This window comes from Macrobrachium nipponense, chromosome 31, assembly GCF_015104395.2.
Source record: "Macrobrachium nipponense isolate FS-2020 chromosome 31, ASM1510439v2, whole genome shotgun sequence".
NCBI lineage: Eukaryota > Metazoa > Arthropoda > Malacostraca > Decapoda > Palaemonidae > Macrobrachium > Macrobrachium nipponense.
Window position 1 is genome coordinate 43,281,614 of NC_061093.1, and position 20,382 is coordinate 43,301,995.

Consider the following 20,382-nt stretch of genomic DNA (forward strand, 5'->3'; position numbering starts at 1 on the left):
AGTTGCAGACATAAAAGATTCTGCATTTTCATTAATCATAGATGAATCAACAGATATTGCTTGCATAAAACATTTGTGTGTTTGTGTTCGCTATTACAGTTCATTACACAACAAGATAGTGTCTCAGTTCCTAGGACTAATCCCAGTGACAAGTACCACAGCAGAAGCTTTACATCAGCACATAAAGGATTATTTTCAAGAAATCGGTGTGGATTTGAATAAATGCTTTGCAATAGCGACAGATGGTGCTCAAAATCTTTGTGGATGTCACCATTCTGTGTATATGCTTATGAAAAAAGATATTCCTCAATTCTCATTCTTTTAAAGTGTACCTGTCATTCACTTCATTTAGCTTGTTCTCACGCATCAGAAGAAATGCCATCTTGTATTGATTATATACTTGGAGAAACAAATAACTGGTTTCACAGATCAGCGTTGAGAAGAGAGGATTATATGAAAATTTATAAGCTGATTCATGATGGGAAGGATCCTCTGCAATTAATACCTTTATCTGGCACCCGGTGGCTAGCCAGAAGCAACAGTGTAAAGAGAGTTCTTGATCAGTGGGATGCACTGAAAACTCACTTTCAGTTTGCAGCTTCTTCATGTGATAAATATGTATCTAGAGAACTCTACTCTATGTACTCTGACCATAAAAATGAACTCTACTTGACATTTCTAAGACCCATTTCTAAATGATTTCGAGAGGATAAACTTGCTTTTTCAAGAGAAGAAGCAGATCATTGTAGCCTACTCAGAGAGCTAGAGTGTTTTACATTGGTGATGCTGAGAAGAGTTTTACTTTCAAATTATGTTAAGCTTGAAGTTGATCTGAATATGTCGTCCATATTTCTCCCTTTAAAAAATGTTGATTTTGGTTATGAATTCACCTCCCTCGTATCCAGTAAGAAACAAGCCAATTTAATTTCAGAGCAAGAATTGCACGATGTAAAATCAAGATGCCACAAATTCCTTTTAAGAGCATGTAAGGAACTACTTTCTCGTCTTCCTGAAAACATGGAGACCTTAAAGAAAATAAAGAACCTTTCACCAACTGTCTGTTTAAGCCACACACGGCCACCTTTCTCTGAACTACCTTTAGAACTAGCTGATCGCTTTGAAATAGCAGATATTGAAGGTCAATGGCGAACTTTGTTGAACCTAGACTGGAATAACATTTGTGATGGAGACATCCCAACTTCAGGAAATCAGTTTTGGACAAAGGCAATTGGTGTAACTAATGCGGGAGGTGACTTTATTTTAAAAGATATATCGGAGTTTGCATTAAAAGTGTACAGCCTCCCCATAAGTAATGCTCTAGTAGAAAGGGTTTTCTCTAGAGTAACAAGCGTAAAAACCAAGTTGAGAAATCGAATGGGCCTAGATCTCTTAAACCTCAATATTAAGGATAAAGACCAGTTTGGAATTAAATGGTAAATGCTGTACAGGATTTGAACCGAAAAGGTCCATGCTAAATTTTGACTCATCAATCTACAAAAATGAAAAAAATGAGGAAAATGAAGAATGTCTAGTGGATGATTTGCTGGATATATTTGATTAATTTTCAACAAAAGAATAGAAAAGAATTTTATTTACCGTATTTTCATGAAATAAAATGAGATAGTTTTTCAAAATTTCATTTTTTGAAAGATTAAGACAATTTTATGTTCAATTTTGAGATTGTTTTTCAAAATTTCATTTTTGAAAGATTAAGACAATTTTATTTTAATTTTCAACAAAAGAATCTATTTAGTTTAATTGCAAATATGAAACATTTCGGAAGTTTACGTTTGAAACAATTGATTTTCAAAACAATTATATATACTATGGTTTAAAAAAGAAACTGAAAGATTTGTTTAAAAATATTTTCACTAGCAAGATAGCCAAGCAGGACCAAAAACTGTAGGTAAGTAATCATATAAATGTTTTATTGATACTATAATATAGAGATAATTATATATATTATATATATAATTGTTATATATAATATTTATATATATAATATATATATGTATAGTTATAATGTCTCTGTATATGTATATGTATATGTATATATATATATGTATATGTAATATGTATATGTCTATGTATATGTTAATGTATATGTATATGTATATGTATATGTATATGTATATGGTATTATAGGTATATGTATATGTATATGTATATGTCTTATGTATTTAAGATGTATATGTTATATGTATATGTATTATGGTATTATTGTATAGGTATATGTTATATGTATATGTATATGTAATAATGTATATGTATATGTATATGGATATGTATATGTCTATGTATAGTATAGTATAGTATAATATATATCTATATGTATATGACGTATATATCAATATATATAATCATTTATATATATTTATATATTTATATATATTATAATATATTGTACATAGATATATATTATATATATATATATATATATTTCTCTATAGATTATATATATATATATATATATATATATTTAATATAATATATATATATATATATTATATATATATATATATATCTATTTTATATTTTATTATATATTTTGATATTTATATATATTATATTTTTTATTTATATATCTTATATTTTATATATATTTATTATTATTTATATAATTATATTTTATATTTATATTTATATTTATATATATTTAGTATATTATTTTATTATATTTTATTTATATTTTATATTTATTTATATTATTATTATATATATATATTATAATTTATCTATATATATATATTATATTGGTATATTATTCTAGTAATATATATTTATAGATGTTTATATAATATATTTTTATATATTATATTTATATATATTATATATATATATATTTATATATATCATTTATATTATCATTTTTATTTATATATATATATATATTATATATATATATATATATATATATATTTATATATATGTGTATATATATATAATAAAATTGGGCTACTAACTACTTTACTCTAAATTTGCAATTTTTGGAAGCATTTGGGCTACTTTTTGAAAATATATCTGGCAACCCTGCTCTAGAGTCACATTAAGCTCCACCCCCCCTCCCCATGTTGACATCCCAGATGATAAATTCACATTCCTGAAAATAATGACACCCCCTACATTTGGACTCATCTGTCTGCAATTTGGCAAATCTTTCCCTGGAGGTAGAGATAAAAACATGATAGTGTATGTACTTTCCTTGTGGCTTCGTAATCAGGTGCCGTGGAGTCTTGTCATAACCTCTATCCAGGCTGCTTGTGGCTCAACTTACCCAGCCAAATGAGAGGGGCAAAGTTAGGAGGTTGTTGATATTAGGAGGGAAGATGCTGACTTTCCTCTCACACTATTGCTAATCTGTGGACAGACTTTGTCTTTAGAAGGTAAGGTATAGAACAGTCTGGTGGTGGGCTTGTCTACTTTTTCTAAAGAGTAGCCTCTGATCAAATGGGCAATTGCTTTCAAACACCCCTGAGGTTTCAAGGGTGGGTAGGGAATCCTGCAGGTTTTTCTTAAGCCGTAACTAGTTTCCCAGTCGCCTCCCTTCAGAAAGGGTGAGGAGCCTTCCCAGCTCTGTCACCTTCTCCCTCCCCCCCCAAGGCTAGGAAAGGAAAGAATTGAAAGAAGAAAAGAATGCTCAGGCTGGTAATCCTCCTGAGCTGTCATAAGAGCATGCCTTTTGAACCGTTGGGCAAGGTTGGATAGACAGGTGGAACCCTGGGTAGCTGCTGTTCTTTTGAATGGCAACCACTTTCCCTTCAGGGACATGTGGCCTACCACTTTCTCTCATAGGTACTGCTCCAGATATTTGCTCTGGACTAAGCAAAATCTGTGCCCCTTCCAGAAGAGGTGATGGTGGAAGGCACTTTTCGTGCTGTTGATTTACGTGAAGGATGCATGCTTTTAAGTAGTCATCCATCAGAACTCTCGAGAACACCATTTTGTTTGCAGCGTGACTGTATACCAGTTCAAAATTGTGCCTTGGACTGGTGATTCATCTCCATTCACCCTGCTGATGACTTGGACACTTTTTGGCTCTGGCATCCTCCAAGACACAGGTCTTTAATGGCTGATAGGGAGATGCATCATATAAAAAAATTTCTCTTATGTGCTACAATCCAAGAGAATCAATGCACCGACAATAGTGCAATTGTTCCTTTGTGGCCTTATCACAGTGCTTTCCTCTCAACAAGTGGCTTTTGTTGTGGTGTGCTGCATATGGTGCTGTGTATGACCTTTCCTCTTCAGAGGCCCAGGAAGGTGCTGATGCTTCAGCAAAAGTTCTAAATCATCATGAGAATGCAAACTATATAAAGGATATGTTCCAAGCATGTAAAAGAAAATTAAGGCTTGACAAATATTTGTCTGGTTTGTAGTAACGATAAAATGCTATGTAATACCAAAATAATCCCTCGTGGGTCTATATTAATATACAACTAGGATGAAAGTCCACCTTCTTATTATTTAACCATTTTATTTCTCCACATTTAAGTTAAGAAGTTTTAATGATTATGGGGAACTCTGGCTTGCTGATCAAGTGTCCCAGCCCTGGGGACTTGGTCATTCTCCATTCTGGTATTAAGATGGGTAATTATTTTCTCTGTATCAAAGATGCTTGGGTAAATGTCATTTTAAAATCCAGTGGTTTTCTAAGTCAAAGTGGCCCTTTTTTGGTGGTATAGTGGTAGAATCATGTACACTAAGATGTGAAGACCTGTAGCTTTATGTAAATTGTAGTAGTTTTAGGGATGAATAATAATGTAATTCTAATAGGAAAAAATTAATCTGTAAAACTACTGGGTTATACCATTTTTTGTAACTTTATTTTTTATAAATAAAATTTAATTACAAACCAGTACAATTTATAAATAAAATTTAATTACAAACCAGTACAATAAAAAATGTATGAGAGCTTATTACAAGGTCACCACAAAAATTCTTGCCCATCATAATCTTGGCTTTCATAAGTTTGTTCAACATAAAGCTAGCCCGTTATTTCTCAGTTGATGATAAAATACCTGTATGCTTTTCACATTTAGTATCCAAGGTAATTTTTCCAATTTCACTGAATGATACCACCAGCCCTAAATTTTACCAAGACTTCAGTGGTAAGAATATGCTGTATACCATTTTCTACAACAGTTTCATTTGCAAGAACATGCTGTATACCATTTTCTACAACAGTTTCATTTGCAATGTTTAAATATTTATTGCATTGCACTTACCTTGAGCGTTAATGTTATGCAATACTGTTTCTGCAGTAGTATTTATCAACTCTATTCCTAACTCTTGAAGCTATTCTGCCATTTCTGTTAATACAATTATTTTTTGTGTAATGATGGTCCATATTAAAAAAAAAAATTATATTTAGGCTTTTTATCATTCAGTTTCTCTCCCAGTATCCCTATATGAAAATGTAGAGTGAAGGTGCTATAGGGTACGGGTACTCAAGCACTTGTAATAGTGTAACTTCATATCATAAAAGTTACATTAAAAAATATATCTGTATACATTTGCATATTCAGTACCATTAAAATTTGATAACTGGTTGCTAATAATAAAGTATACATTAAAATTTGATAACGTTGCTAATAATGAAGTGTACATTAAAATTTGATAACGTTGCTAATAATGAAGTGTGTATTAATCTGTTCTGTAACTTATGATGGCATCAGTTATTACTAGCAGTGTTTACATAAATGCAAGGATATTACTAGTGTGCAGATGCTTTAGAACTCTGTCACAAGGTTGCACAAAAATTCCATATCAGGCCAAGTCACTAGAAGGCTTTTAACAACCACAATGTTTTTGATTACTATACTTCCCCTTATGTACCCAAGTCTGTTATGAAGAATCGCCTTTCCATTTCTCCTCTCTACTTAATATTAGTACGGTAATCTTAAGGCTAAGGCCCCACCGAATCCATTGCGTGCATCCAGCACGGTTACATTTTGTGCGTCTCAATCAGCTGCCATAATTCAAGTACGAGTGACCCCACACAGCACATGGGCATGGGTGGTATCATGTGCATTATCGGAGTGCACGCACCAGGAACAAAACATTTTGTTTTTAGCCACAGTTGGACATGTCTCTCCGAGCTGGGGTCCACATGAAGGAAAAATTCATTAGTGCTGTGTACTGGTGACAGCCAATATAGAATCCCAGACATCATTATAAATATCGGACTGTGATCCAGAAATTGTGGATGGAGATTGGTTCAGAACTGGAAGTTAATGATATCGGTAAGTATCTAATTTGCCCTTTATTAGACTATCATGATGATTTATAAGCAAGAACATTTTATATTTCAAACTATTTAATAAACTTTATTTTTCAAACTATTGAATAAGCAAGATATGCATGAACTTGAGTATACTGGTCTATAATAAATTAGGAAATATGAATACTATCTGGAAACTACAGCAAGCAGTTTTGAGAATATTGCATAGACCTATCAATCATACTGCCAGGCAACTTCTGTTTAGTACAGAAGTAATTAGCAAATTTATGCCTTATATTTTTGGCACACTCATTGTAACAATTATTTTTCCTAGCATTACAAATGGAGCATAGGCCTAATTCAGGACCATTTTACTGTGGTTACTATCGATACCTTTAAATCCATCATGTGTTAATATTATATTATGCAAGATGCATATTTTGGATTTTAGAATTGCACCATTGATATGTTTCTGCTTTCAGTTTATTTTTTTTATTGTTGGAAGTCGCCAAAAACCTGACTTAATTCACGAGAGCATAAATATCCAATATAAAAATTTGCAAAAATTTTTATATTGGATATTTAATGCTCTCGTGAATTAAGTCAGGTTTTTGGCGACATCCAACAATAAAAAAAAAACTGAATGCTGTCATAATTTATGAGTGTTGCATATTCTCCACTCTTTCCTTGTTATGAATTTGTCATGAGTCCAGATTTTCCTGTTGTTCAACACTTCTAATTTGGTTGACAGCAATGAATCGTAGAGCAAAAACTTGCACGCTCCCTCCATGATGGCAGGTGCTGCTGGGACCCACTCGTTTGTCTGGTTGGGCCAAACATGCAGAAGACGGACACGCTTATAGACGGACGAAGCTGTTTTGGCAGTGTTGGACACACTCAACGGATTCGGTGGGGACGTAGCCTTAGTGTAACTTGTGTAAGACGATAACAGCCACTTTATTCTAAGTTGTGAAGGATTTAACAGTGAAGCCTCCTTCATATTCTGCTAACAGACAAAAAAAAGGCTAACATGATGTATTTTAAGCTATTTCAGTAGCAAACACTGTTAACCATAAAAGTGTTTAACATTACAAACTTTTATCTATACATTAAACTTTTCAATTATACCTTAATAACAATGTCTTAGGAAAAAGATCCTCTTTGTGACAAACTTAGCTGAAAAGAATGGCACCCTGTATGACACTGAGCTGATACGTATTGCTTTCTCAACTTGGTGTGTATATTTTTCTAAACCTCTGCAAATAAAGTATAAAGCAGCTGTTTAAAGTTCATTTATTATCCTGATGTTTCAGTATCCACCATTTAGGGAAGGGTGAATGGTACCAAAGGTAGAGTACATGGAGTATTTATACCTGAAAGCTTGTTTCAAAGAAGGCAGGTGCATTTGTGTTTGGATGGCCATGGTACAGGAGCTCTCCTATTAGCTACAAGTCTGGCACAATGTAACCGCAAGAGCATACAGTACCATTCTTTTCCATGTAAAATAAATAATTATTCAATCTTTCTCTCCTATTAGCTGCAAGTCTGGCCACAATGTAAACGCAAAAGCATACAGTACCATTCTTTTCATTGTAAAATAAATATTATTCAATCTTTCTGTAACAAAATAAATTGACACCTTTCATATTAGTTTTTACTAAAAAACAAATGGATGCATTTTTCTGAGAAAGTTAAACTTTATATATCAAAGTATGTATCCCCCAATTTTTTCCTCAAACTTTGCATTTGGTATACTACCTGAATATTCTAGCAATAAAAACCATTTATCTGAGAAAGTTAAACTTTATATATCAATGTATCCCCCAATTTTTTCCTCAAAATTTGCACTTGGTCTGAATATTCTAGCAATAAAAACCATCTCGAGAACACAATACATAAAAAAAATATTGGACCATCACTGGATACCAGGATTTGTCAAATTCAGTCTCCCTAATGTAATCTCAATGAACATTGCAAAAAAAGGAGCCAGTAAGAATACAAGAACAAACCAAATTTCTGACACTAACGATCAATAAACAAACAAGAAATAAATGTCAGGCTTTCCAAGTTAGCAATTTCAAATGGTAATTTTTTCCATAAGATAAGCAATTTAAATGCTTAAAATAAATGCATTCTAAGGCCCTGTCCACACGGTATCTGTTACAATGCATTTGACAATGTGCATTTACTTTAATCTCAATAAAAAAGGACTAAAACTTATCACTGAAAGTTGCAAAGAGAAAGAGGGTAAAAATATTCCCTGGCTCTGATGCTGTCTTCCCTAAATAGATAAGAAATATTTGGAATAATTTCATTGTGAAAAAGTCTTAAAACCATTGACTTCCCTGACAAATAGTTCTCAACAAGATTTCAACATTCATTATAAACAGCCTGAATATATTTTATTTACCTAATAAGGATTACTTACCTGAATCATTCATTTAACTAATACTGTATTTAAATGGAATATTTTTCAAAAGGTATATCCCCCTTTTTTGAGTAATACAATTTAGATTTCCTAAAAACTGGAATGTTGGTACAAATCTCCATTTGCGTTCCTATATATAACCTTATGGCAGAGTGTTCATTTTACTATTACAGTATTGTGTTCATACCTTGGAACTAACATGTTATTTCAAGATTCATCCAAAATGTGCCTCTTCCTTCCAAATAATGCTCCTAGGAAGAATTTGTAATTTTTTTTTTTTAGTACCACCCTGTACATAACAAAGATAACCTTCAATGTCTTTTATGCTAATTATAAAATGATTCTGTCAAGAATCCATAAAGCACAGTGATCCTATTCTTGCGCTCTACATTTTTAAATATTTAATTATTAATGTGAAACCGGCAAATTTGGTAGAAAAAACATGAAAATGTCTGCATAAAAATCACAGTCACCAAATTACATATTACTTAACCTGTCAACTTCTACTGGTACTTGATGTGAATCATGAAAGGAAATTGCTCTGTTGCTTTATCAGCTTGTCTGAAAAGTTGTGCATGCTGCCATGCACAATCTCCTTTCCCCTTCTGCAAAACTACTGATATCTCAAGTTTTGAGGGATTGTCTTCAAGTTCTTTTTCTGAAATTTCTATTACACCTTCTGCAATAATAGAAGAAATATTTAAGAATGCAACACCCATATTACTGCAATTACAGTGGCTTGTCATATCAACAGATAAATTTAACTGTCTTCCAATAATTACAATACGCCATTTGGCAATGTCTTCAAATAATTCAATATGCAATATTTATCCAAGAGAGATTTTAGTGAGATGTCTAAGTAATTTTTACAACTTACCTTCGTTCCCCATAAAACATTTGTCACCTGTGCATAACTGCCAAGACACAATTCCATCTTCATAAGTAGTATGGTGAACTACACTTAGGATAGACTTTGGTTTCAATCCTGTACCAGTCCAGTCAATAAGCCAGGTTACTTCTCCAGTATCACTTCCCTCTAAAAAAATTGTAAGGTACTTTTAGTATTGGAAGGTCAGAGAAATAAAGATAAACAGAAATGTGTTAGAAATTTTTTAAAATTTCATGATTAAAGTACTGCAAAACCAAATCTACTATACATTATGGGTAGAACTGAAGGGTATACGTACAGTACACAATTCAAGTTACAAGCTCATGACAAATAAACAATGTATATCTTTAATAATCTGGCTGCATGTAATCCAGTTCCTATACTAATTACATAAAGGGATTTGGTCAAGGCTGGAGTTGTGTCATTGCATGTTGCTATGGATGAATCTAATTCTTTTGGTAAATGGAACTGTAAAAATCTTTCTTTGTTGGTGTAAAGTCAACTGGTATTTGATCTTTCGTAAGTCTGTACAGGTATCCTGGAGAAGTTGCACCATGTTTAGCTAAAGCATTTTTCTCTTTTCTCTGTGAAATGACATTTTTAATACTGATGGAGGACCAGGGGTAAATAACCTTTTTATCTTTTTAGTTTTCTTCCACACTGCATAATGGATGAAACAAAAGATGCCTTACACTGACTAGCAATTAGTGAAGAACCAAGGATCTAGAGGGGGCTCAAGAGTAGGTAGAGGAGTACCTGTAGATCACTAGCAAGACAGGCTGGAGGAAAGAGTATTGCTGGCAATAAATGGAAACAAGTAAAACTGTCAGGAGCCAGTCATAAACAAGTGAATGGCTGGTGCCAGAGAAGCCTGAGAACTTGTGGGCAGGAGCAAGCAAAGAACCCCTTAAGTTGTGGACAAGGGTCAAATGGAAAGCAGGTGCATCACTGGCAGTCAAAGAGCACACAGGAAGTCCATGGTAGCAGCAGACAGATTCACATGAAGTGCCAAGAAAGGTTCTCTACTCCCTCTGATGGGTGAAGCAGCAAAGAAGTTACAACAGAAAAGGTAGCAACATCAGCAACAAGAGTTATCTGGATCAAGATTGAAACTTGGAAAAAAAGTACTTGCCTAATGACAATCAAACCATCCACCACAAAAGAAGCACCAGGAGCAACACCAGGGTACAGCTGACCACTCAAGAGGCCACAGTGACAATACTATTATCAGACAGTTCATGGCCCTTTTTCTTAAATCACTATTTTAAAGACAACTGAGAAGGAAACCAGTCACCAGCATATGACAAACATCAAATTAAGAAAGCCAAACTAATCCCAACAGAAACTGATGTGAGCTTTATCTGACTATTATGCCCCCCCTTCCCCCACCCCCAACAAAGCTCATCTGGTAGTCCCAGAGCATGATGATGACAAAGCCAAAAAGGAAAATGCATAACAAATAATGATGGCAGATAAAAAATAAAAGTAAGGAACTCCTGTAAAACAAAAAACTATTACCATTGTTTATGATTTAATCACAGAACGATGTAATAAGTACCATCCTACAGGGGTGGTAAATGATGATACAGTTCTGAATTCAGAGTCCACAGAAAAAACAAATTAAGTATTGCTAAAAATATGAAAGACAAATGCCTACCTAAGAGAAAACTTTGTACTGTGTCACAAATATTGTTTCAGATTTTTTTTCTTTACAAAAGAATTACTTACCTGTCCTTGCTAGGTATACCATCTGCCAGTCTGTTTCCTCCTTTCTAAAAATGTTTTTTGATGAATGAATGCCATTTTCCCAGCCTTTTTTACTCTCCCCTGCAGATGTTACTCGGACATATTCATTTCGGGCACATGAATATTTAACAAGAAACTCTTTCTCTGCGTGTTCCTCTGGGGTTATCTTGAATACATAGCTTGGGGTCTCTTCGCACTGGGTTTCTCCTCTTGCTAAACGCCAAGCTAAGGAACCCGAAATCCTCCCTTCCATTTCAGCTGTATAACAAAAATCACTGTCTCAGGAATGTGAAAAAATATGCCATAAACCATTTAATTCTATACCACTTAATTATGCTTACAACAATCTTATTTTTAGGGGGGGGAATGATTTCAGTTTAACATTCAAATAAATATATCCTCAAATATTAAGTATAGCTTAAAAATTTCTCTGAGAGATTTACAAACAATTTTAAGACCTTATATCATGCTCAACCACCAAGCATAACAGCATAAAGTTTTATGACCCTCCCTCATGAGCTGTTATCCCAGATCATTCCGAGATACCACTTCAACATATGAGTTTTCAGCGAGGTAACTGTAACCAGACAATAGAAAACAAAAGACTTGACTTTATCACTGAAACATAAATATGATATTGTTATGATACAATAAAGTTTGTTCATACTTACCTGGCAGATATATATATAGCTGTATTCTCCGAAGTCCGACAGAATTTCAAAAAACTCCCGGCACACGCAGTGGTCGGCCAGGTGGTAGTACCCATTCCCGCCGCTGGGAGGCGGGCGTAAGGAACCATTCCCATTTCTGTCAGATTTTTTCTAGTGCCACTGTCTCCTGAGGGGAGGTGGGTGGGCACTTTGATTATATATATCTGCCAGGTAAGTATGAACAAACTTTATTGTATCATAACAATATCATTTTGTTCATGAATCTTACCTGCCAGATATATATATAGCTGAATCCCACCTTTGGAGGAAGGGGGAGACAGATTCGATTTTGGAAACAATTTCATATATATGATTGATATTTTGGTTCCTTAACTGTTAGCATAGCTGACTTCGTGAGTACCGTCACCCAAGTCTGCATCTGCTTTACTAGAGACTCCAGCTAGGTAGTGACCTGTGAAGCTGTTGAGTTCTAGAGGATCTGTCAACGGGGGCGTGACCACAATGCAACTAGATCCTATATTATAGACCTCCAATTTCGGTACTGCATTCCTAGAGGTGCCAGCAAGGACGTGACCTGTGTAGCTGGTGCGCTCTAATGAACTGTCACGGGGAGCGTGACCACAATGTGACAGATCATATAGGTGTTGTTTAGACACCGAATGCTGTTAATGCTTCACTGGAGGTGCCAGCAAGGACGTGACCTATGTAGCTGGTGCGCTCCAGATGATTTGTCAATGGGGGCGTGACCACACTGTGACAAAAACATTTTACCCTACTATGAGGGCGAAGCAAAAACATTACCACCTGACCTAGCCTATCTGGTTAAACTTCGTAAAACCAAGGCTAATGGAGGGAAGGCCGCCTAAGGCGGCCTACCCAAGACCACAAAAAACTAAACACCTACATAAACATAATAAAAATAAAAAATAAAAAGAAATAAAATTAAAAAGTCCAAACTAACATATTATTTTCTAAAAGATAGGAAGAGTGCTACTCTCTGTCCCCAATATATTGTCTGCTGCGACATATGGGCCCAAAGAGTAGCAGTTCTCGTATGTAATCCTCACCATCCCGAAGGTAGTGAGAGGCAAACACTGAATTACTACGCCAAAATGTGGCATTCAAGATGTCATTGAGTGCCATGTTCTTTTGGAAGGCTACCGACGTAGAAATAGCCCTCAGTCCATGCGCATTCACCTTCAACACTTTCATATCACTGTCTTGACAGGATGAATGCACTTCCTTGATGGTGCCCCTCAAGAAAAAAGCCAAAGCATTCTTTGACACTGGTAACCTTGGCTTCCTGACCAAACACCACAAGTTATCAGAAGGACCTCTTATAAACCTTGGTTCCTATCTTTTCAGACGGAGGGTTGACTTCCTAGCTATTGCTTAGGAGTCTGCTTCGTCTCAAGAGCCTCAGCGAGGATGTGACCTATGGGTAAGAGTTCTTGTGGGTTTGCCGATGGGTCTTATCCACTTACTCGGCAAGCCTAACTGGCATTTGTCAATGGGTGCTAATCCACTCATATGACCATATACCTCATGTCCTATTAGGCATAATTAAGGAGCACAACACCGATCCCGATCAACCTGATCCTAACACGAGGGTTAGCGCTTAATTTTAAAAAGAGTTAAACTAAAAATTAACTCACTAGTTTAAGGATCAGTGTCGGCTCCCTATCCCAGCAACGTATCCGCAGACACGAACAACCAAGAGAAAAGGATCTCTTGTAGGTTGAATTGACATCCTTCGTGTAACGGGAGGTCAACACAGAATTGCATCTCCCGTAAGTGACAGCTCATATGTCCTTTATGACATATTGTTATGGAACCAAGAAGAATTCATAAAAGCTCGCACTTCATGCATAGGTTCAAACGGACTGGACATGAGGAACTTCAGAACTACATCCAAGTTCCAAGACGGCAACTTGGGTTGTTGAACCTTCATCGTTTCGAAAGATCTCAAGAGATCGTGAAGGTCTCTGTTGTCCGCCAAGTCCAGGCCTCTGTGCCTAAAGACAACTAAAAGCACACTCTTATAACCCTTGATTGTAGAGACTGCAAGTTTTAGATCCCTTCTCAGAAAAGGAAGTCAGCAATCTGGCTCACAGGTCGTGGTGGAGGAAAATGCCGTTCTTCTTGCACCAACTCCTGAAGACTATCCACTTCGATTGTACACTGCGTTGGAAAACGCTCTTCTTGCACTGGCGATAGCTTTCGCCATTGACGTATAGAAGCCTCTCGCTCTGGCCAACTTTTGGATAGTCTGAATGCAGTCAGACTCAGAGCGAAGAGGCTTCTGTGGTACCTCTCGAAGTGGGGCTGTCTGAGTAGATCTGTCCTTACTGGAAGCGTCCTCGGGAAGTCTACTGCAAAGGCCATGACCTCTGTGAACCACTCTCTCGCAGGCCAGAACGGGGCGAACAAAGTCATTCTCGTCCCTTCCGACACCGCAAACTTTCTCATGACTTCCCCTAAGATCTTGAACGGGGAAAGGCGTACAGGTCCATCCCCGTCCAGTCCCAGAGAAGTGTGTCTATCGTCACTGCAGCTGGGTCGAGTACTGGGGAGCAGTACAGTGGAAGCCTCTTCGTTCTGGACGTCGCAAAGATATCCACGAGCGGACGTCCCCATAACCCCCACAGCTCTTGGCATACCTCCAAAGCAGAGTCTACTCGGTTGGCAGAAGTTGACCTCGTCTGCTGAGGAGATCTGCCCAGACATTCTCTACTCATGCTACAAACTTCGTAAGGATCATGACGTCCAGTGCCCTTGCCCACAGCAAGATCTCCTTTGCCAGAGCAAAAAGGGACTGAGACTGTGTTCCTCCCTACTTCTTCAAGTACGCCAGAGCTGTGGTGTTGTCTGAGTTGACTTGGACTATTCGACGAGAGACTTTTTCTTGGAAAAACTGGAGAGCTAAAAAGATGGCTACCATTTCCTTTAGGTTTATGTGCCAGGACACCTGTTCCCCTCTCCAGGTGCCTGCCACTTCTTTCCCCCTAATGATGCTTCCCATCCCGTGGTGGATGCGTCGGAGAACAACACTAGGTCGGGGCTCTGAAGCTTGAGAGACACGCCCTCCGACAGCTACACTGGATCTAGCCAACATTTCAAGTGATGTTTTACCTCTCCTGAAATTTCCAAGATCATGTGTAGATTCTTGGTTTTTTTTTTTTCCAATTGTACTTGAGAAAAAAATGTAACGGTCTGAGGTGCAGTCTCCCCAAGGAAACAAACTTCTCCAGCGAGGAAATGGTCCCCAGTTAGACTCATCCATTCCCTCACCGAGCACGAATCTTTCCTTAGGAAGGCTAACACTTTGTCTAAGCCTTGCTGCTGACGTCCCTGGGACGGAAAAGCTCGAAAAGCCACACTGAATCCATCTGAATCCCAGATACACGATGGATTGGGTTGGATCAGATGTGACTTTTCGAAATTCCCCAGTAGTTCCAGGGACTTCACCAACGATTAAGTTGTTTGAAAATCCTTCAGACACCGCGTTTGAGTGGAGGCATGAATGAGCCAGTCGTCCTTCGAAGATAACAATTGCGAAGGAGGAGACTGAGGGGCCGCAGGCTGAAACTATTCTTCAAAAGAGGCTCAAAGCCATCGAACCAAGACCTCTTCTTCTTCTCAACTGACACACGTTCGGGAAGATGGTAACTGTGCTCTCTAGACAACCTCTGGAGAGCTGCATGAAAACTAGAGAGCAAGGCAACTGGCGAAAGAGCGGAACGAGGAGAAGGAGAAGGGACTGCCTGTACTCTTGATTGGCAGCCTATCATCCTTCCTCTCACGATGTGGCTTTGCCTTTCTCACTGCAATCAACAAACAAGTTGTTGTTGCAAAGACACAATCATCCTTTTCGATGGAGAACATTCCTTCTCAGGCAAAAAGGCTGATCCTTTGAGAAGACGATGGGCGAGGGGAAGCCCTCCTCCTTCTCACATGGACCGCCAAGGATATATCTTAGGAGCGACCGAAGCGCTCAAAAGCATACTCATCGGAAGACGTCCTCTCCGGTGAAGATCGCAACACAGTAGAAAAGAGAGAGGACGTGAAGCGTCCCCCTCCCCCTCCCTGAGACCCTACATCATACATCTCAGCTCTTCTTTTACTGCAGAAAGTCTTCCAATTGCCCAGGAGACGACTGCAAAGCAGAAGGAGCTAACGGACGAGAAGCGTCCCCCTCCGAGGAACCAAAGACGACGGCCGCCTGTGCGACCTATATCGTCTTCGTTCTCCTCAGAGGGAGCGAGACACCCTCCGAGAGTTCCAACTCCTGCGCGGGGAGGACGTCTCTGAAGACTAAAGTAATCTTTCAAGATTCAAATTCTATGAGATTATGAGCCATGACATCACCTATAGACGAATCTTGACTATGAGAGATGTTCAGAATCATTTCTAGATCATCTATGCTATTCCTCCAGTTTTTCTGCAGGAAAAACTGGAGAGGTGTGAATTTCAGTCTATTCAGGGAAAACAAACTTCTCCAGCGAGGAAATGGTCCCCTGCAATTCATTCATTCCCTCACCGAGCATGTTTTCCTTCCCTAATAGGCTGCGTTTCATTAAACAGGAGTAATTTGAAGACACTGTAGAAGATTGTTCATTTGTTTCTTCCTAAAAGTCTCCTTCCTGAGATCCATTACTATTCTCTGATTCTCGGCGAATGTCTGAAGAAGCATTACGTTGTGCGTCCATCCAAGCGTCCTGCCGAGCGTCGCGCTCGGCGCTGTCGTATTTGGCAGCGGAAGGAGTCCCCTTCATAATCGAGCAAAGGGACGTCTCGGCGAACTAATTGACTGCATCTCTTGCACATCATTCTTGTTTGTTTGCCGAGGGAAATCATGTGTGTTATGCCGCCGTAGACTCGGACAGAATTCTGTTACCATGCGGTAAACAGAACCGAAAAAAGGTTCTAATACATATATATATATACATACATACATTTATACATATATAACCATACATATATATACTATATATATATATATATTATATATATATATATATATATATATATATATATATATATTACTATATTATATATATATATATATATATATATATATATATATATATATACACACACACATATATACACATACTACATACACAAATATATATAATTTTTTTTTTTTTTTTTTTTTTTTTTTTTTTTTTTTTTTTCTTTTTTTTTTTTTTTTTTTTTTTTTTTTTTTTTTTTTTTTTTTTTTTTTTTATGAAAAATTCTCGCAAAGTGAAGATGTTCAGCCATGTATGCTAGAATTCCCTTCAACCCGAGGCTAAGGCCGTGATTGTAGGGTAGAAATACGGTTAGTCCGTCAATCCCGCAGGAGAGAGAGAGACGTAACCTACTGCGCATAGCAGACAATCAGATGGAACTGAGCACTGGCATTACGCATTAGTGACAGCAGACTCTGAGAACGTTCGTCGTTCTCGCACTGCTCTGCCTGAGTTGGCCACCTACCATTCTACGAATGAATAGGTTTACTATCTTATAGAGCAGAAACCAAAATCCATCAAACTAGTATATTTAAGCGAAACTGAATTTGCTAAACTATAAAGGAAAAGGCTAACTTGGTTATTTGTCATAACAATACCTTAAATGTTTTTAAAAATAGGGAAACCGGCAACCCCTGAATAGTTGCAGGGAGAACCGATTAAATGTAATAAGAATAATCGTACTCTCGGTTGTCCTCCGTAGGAGTAACTATGGTATGAGTATATAACTTGAACCACACAAGTTTGATAGTAATATGACGTAAGGGCAAAAATAATATTACTATGATACAACATCGCTTGTTCACCTTTACCCGGCAGATATATATAGACATATATCTGACTGGTAAGTTTATGAACAAACGTAGAGTATTTTAGACACTTGGACAGCTACCTCCCTACTACATTCTGCCTCACCGAGGTAGGGAGAGCCATCACGCGGTAGTGTTTTGTCAATGAGAATTATACGCTTACGCGATAGAATGAACACTCATGGCATTATCACTATTCTTCACTACACTACTATAACTTTCCAATGCAAACATGATTCAGGCTACGCAGAGATTTAAGAATCACAGATAGGGTATTACCCTCCAAAGACACTATGTAGGGCCCGAAGGCATCACAGGTCTTTGGAGGGATAAATTCTACTGGACGGGTAACTTGTGTTACACGCCTGGAGGAAGACCTCCTTACACCTATCACGTTTCTAGTTTACGTACCTATGATTCATAAGCCTTCCACGCAGAATCAGACATATTTTTCACACTCGTTGCAGCGCTCATCAAACATACAAACATGTTTCCTACAATTCGCGCCACACTGTATGAGGGTCTACCGAAGTTTTCGGTAGCCTAACCTTGCATTCTTCCACCACAACATACTCTGGCCTAGTCGAACTAGATCCAGACATCGTAAGTTTAAGGAAAAATCAAGCCAAAATAAAAACAATCCACAATTAGCGTATGCCTAACCACCGATCCTAATCAAATAACCAAAAATCAATCGGATACTCAAGTGACCAAAGAGTTCCAAATCCAATGACGGAGGTGCAGAAAACACTTGTTGTCTGCACCGGCGACAGAAAAATATCTGACAGAAAATGGGAATGGTTCCTTACGCCCGCCTCCCCCAGCGGCGGGAATGGTACTACCACCTGGCCGCCACTGCGTGTGCCGGGAGTTTTTTGAAATTCTGTCGGACTTCGGAGAATACAGCTATATATATATCTGGCAGGTAAGATTCATGAACAAAATAAAAATTATTTCTTTAACATATAGGAATAATTCTGTACTATACATTGTTTTTCAATTAAAAATTAATACTGTATCTATGTTTGCTTGACACATAGTACGTGTATGTAAATTGACCAAAAATATATAGTACAATACAGTGGACCCCCCGTTATATTCGCAGCTTCACTTAGTCACGGATTTCTTTGGCAGTATCTCCACTGTTACTCCTATCTATTATTAAAAGCAAACAGGTAAGGCTTGAATATTTTATGAAAAAAAATGTCTGAATATAGGGTAATTTGATCAATTTTCACCTGGGAAAGAGTAACAGTTGTAGGAGTGTTCACACATAGCTATAAGCCATATATTGTTGGGAATTTAAATGTTTTGAGATATAGTGTCCTTGAGTAATATAATGGGGTCCCATTATTCACGGGTAATATGTTCCATGGACACCCCGGGATCTTTTTAACTGCAGCTAATCGCAAACACCTTACGTAGCAGTGTATTTTAAGTACAAATACCAATCATACAAACATCCTGTTTGAGCCCATATAAACCCCAATACCTCTTATTGGTAAAGAATAAAAATTTTGGATACAGCATTTCTTAAAACAGTAGAGTATAAGAAAGAAAAAAATTAACAAATGAACAATTTACAATTACATACTTGGGTAGTATAAAATGACATCAGTCAACCTGCTGATACTTATACTATAAATCCTAATATTGTACTTCTTATAATAATTATTATTGGTCATATATGGCAAAGAATACAAAAAAAATTATGGATATTTTCCTTGTGACTAACTGCAGGTAATTGGATCAGCTTACAGTGAATCAATAGATACTGGGGTCTGACTTTAAAATTCTCATGGCAACAAACTGTTATTAAAACCAGGAAAATTTATGAAAATTCAGTGCAAGTGAAAAAATCTACAATATCAATAGGGTTAAAGAGAGAAATACAAAAAACAAATATTTTCATAATACCCATAATTTACTTTACACCATGATGGATCACAAAGACAAGAAAAAATAACCAGGCTGGCACTTAAGGGGGCCTTCAACCACTAATATAGTTACTTTGTAGTAATCACTTTGTAAACATAAAAATTGATTAATGAGGTTACATTCATGTGCTGAATCCTTGCCTAGCTAAAAACTACAATATGTTCTCAAATAACTTACATTCTTTGGTGGAACGCTGTGGTTTGAAAAACTCTGCAACTTCATTAACAAGGCGATGTTCTAGAAAACGTCTTTTGGCATCTGGAAAAGCTGCTTGTCGTTGTTTGTTGATCTCTAAAACAGTGGATACAAGCCATGCTTCCCTGCAACTGTTGGAATTCATTTCGTCAAACCTTTCAGTACTTTCTCTGTACTGTACGATGATCAGTCATTCAATAAATTTCTCAGGATTGTAAAGAAATTTGTATGCTACATGGAGCTTTCAGTTTTTATTCTTGTATGTGCTGTATCACAAGAGGAAAGTATGTGCAGTAATGGCTACTTAACATTAACCTGGCATCACTAGGACAAGTAGGGTGCCAGATTGGTGATTTTACCAGATTACAGAGTGGTTAGTTAGAATAAATTAATTAATTCTTAAATGGCAATGGAATACATGAAAAAAGTTTCACACTCTCTCTTAATATTTTTTTGTAAACTGGCTGTAAGTCA

General features: G+C 36.8%; 2 protein-coding genes across 3 annotated transcripts in view; one reads left to right on the plus strand and one right to left on the minus strand.

Annotated features, from left to right (window-relative positions):
• Positions 1-7,291, plus strand: part of LOC135206926 (uncharacterized) — a 147,662-nt gene extending 140,371 nt beyond the window's left edge. The window contains exon 6 of the mRNA XM_064238427.1: positions 6,972-7,291. The gene's annotated coding sequence lies outside the window, so the exon portion shown is untranslated. The remainder of the gene's footprint in view (positions 1-6,971) is intronic.
• A 1,618-nt stretch (positions 7,292-8,909) lies between these two features.
• The window catches only part of LOC135206925 (peptide-N(4)-(N-acetyl-beta-glucosaminyl)asparagine amidase-like), a 69,017-nt gene continuing 57,544 nt past the window's right edge, over positions 8,910-20,382 (minus strand). For both annotated transcript variants that reach the window (XM_064238424.1, XM_064238422.1), the window contains exons 8-11: positions 19,891-20,039; positions 11,266-11,541; positions 9,526-9,684; positions 8,910-9,327 (exon numbers count right to left, since the gene is read on the minus strand). In XM_064238424.1, coding sequence (XP_064094494.1) covers positions 9,152-9,327; positions 9,526-9,684; positions 11,266-11,541; positions 19,891-20,039 — 760 coding nt within the window. In that variant the 3' untranslated portion in view covers positions 8,910-9,151. The remainder of the gene's footprint in view (positions 9,328-9,525; positions 9,685-11,265; positions 11,542-19,890; positions 20,040-20,382) is intronic.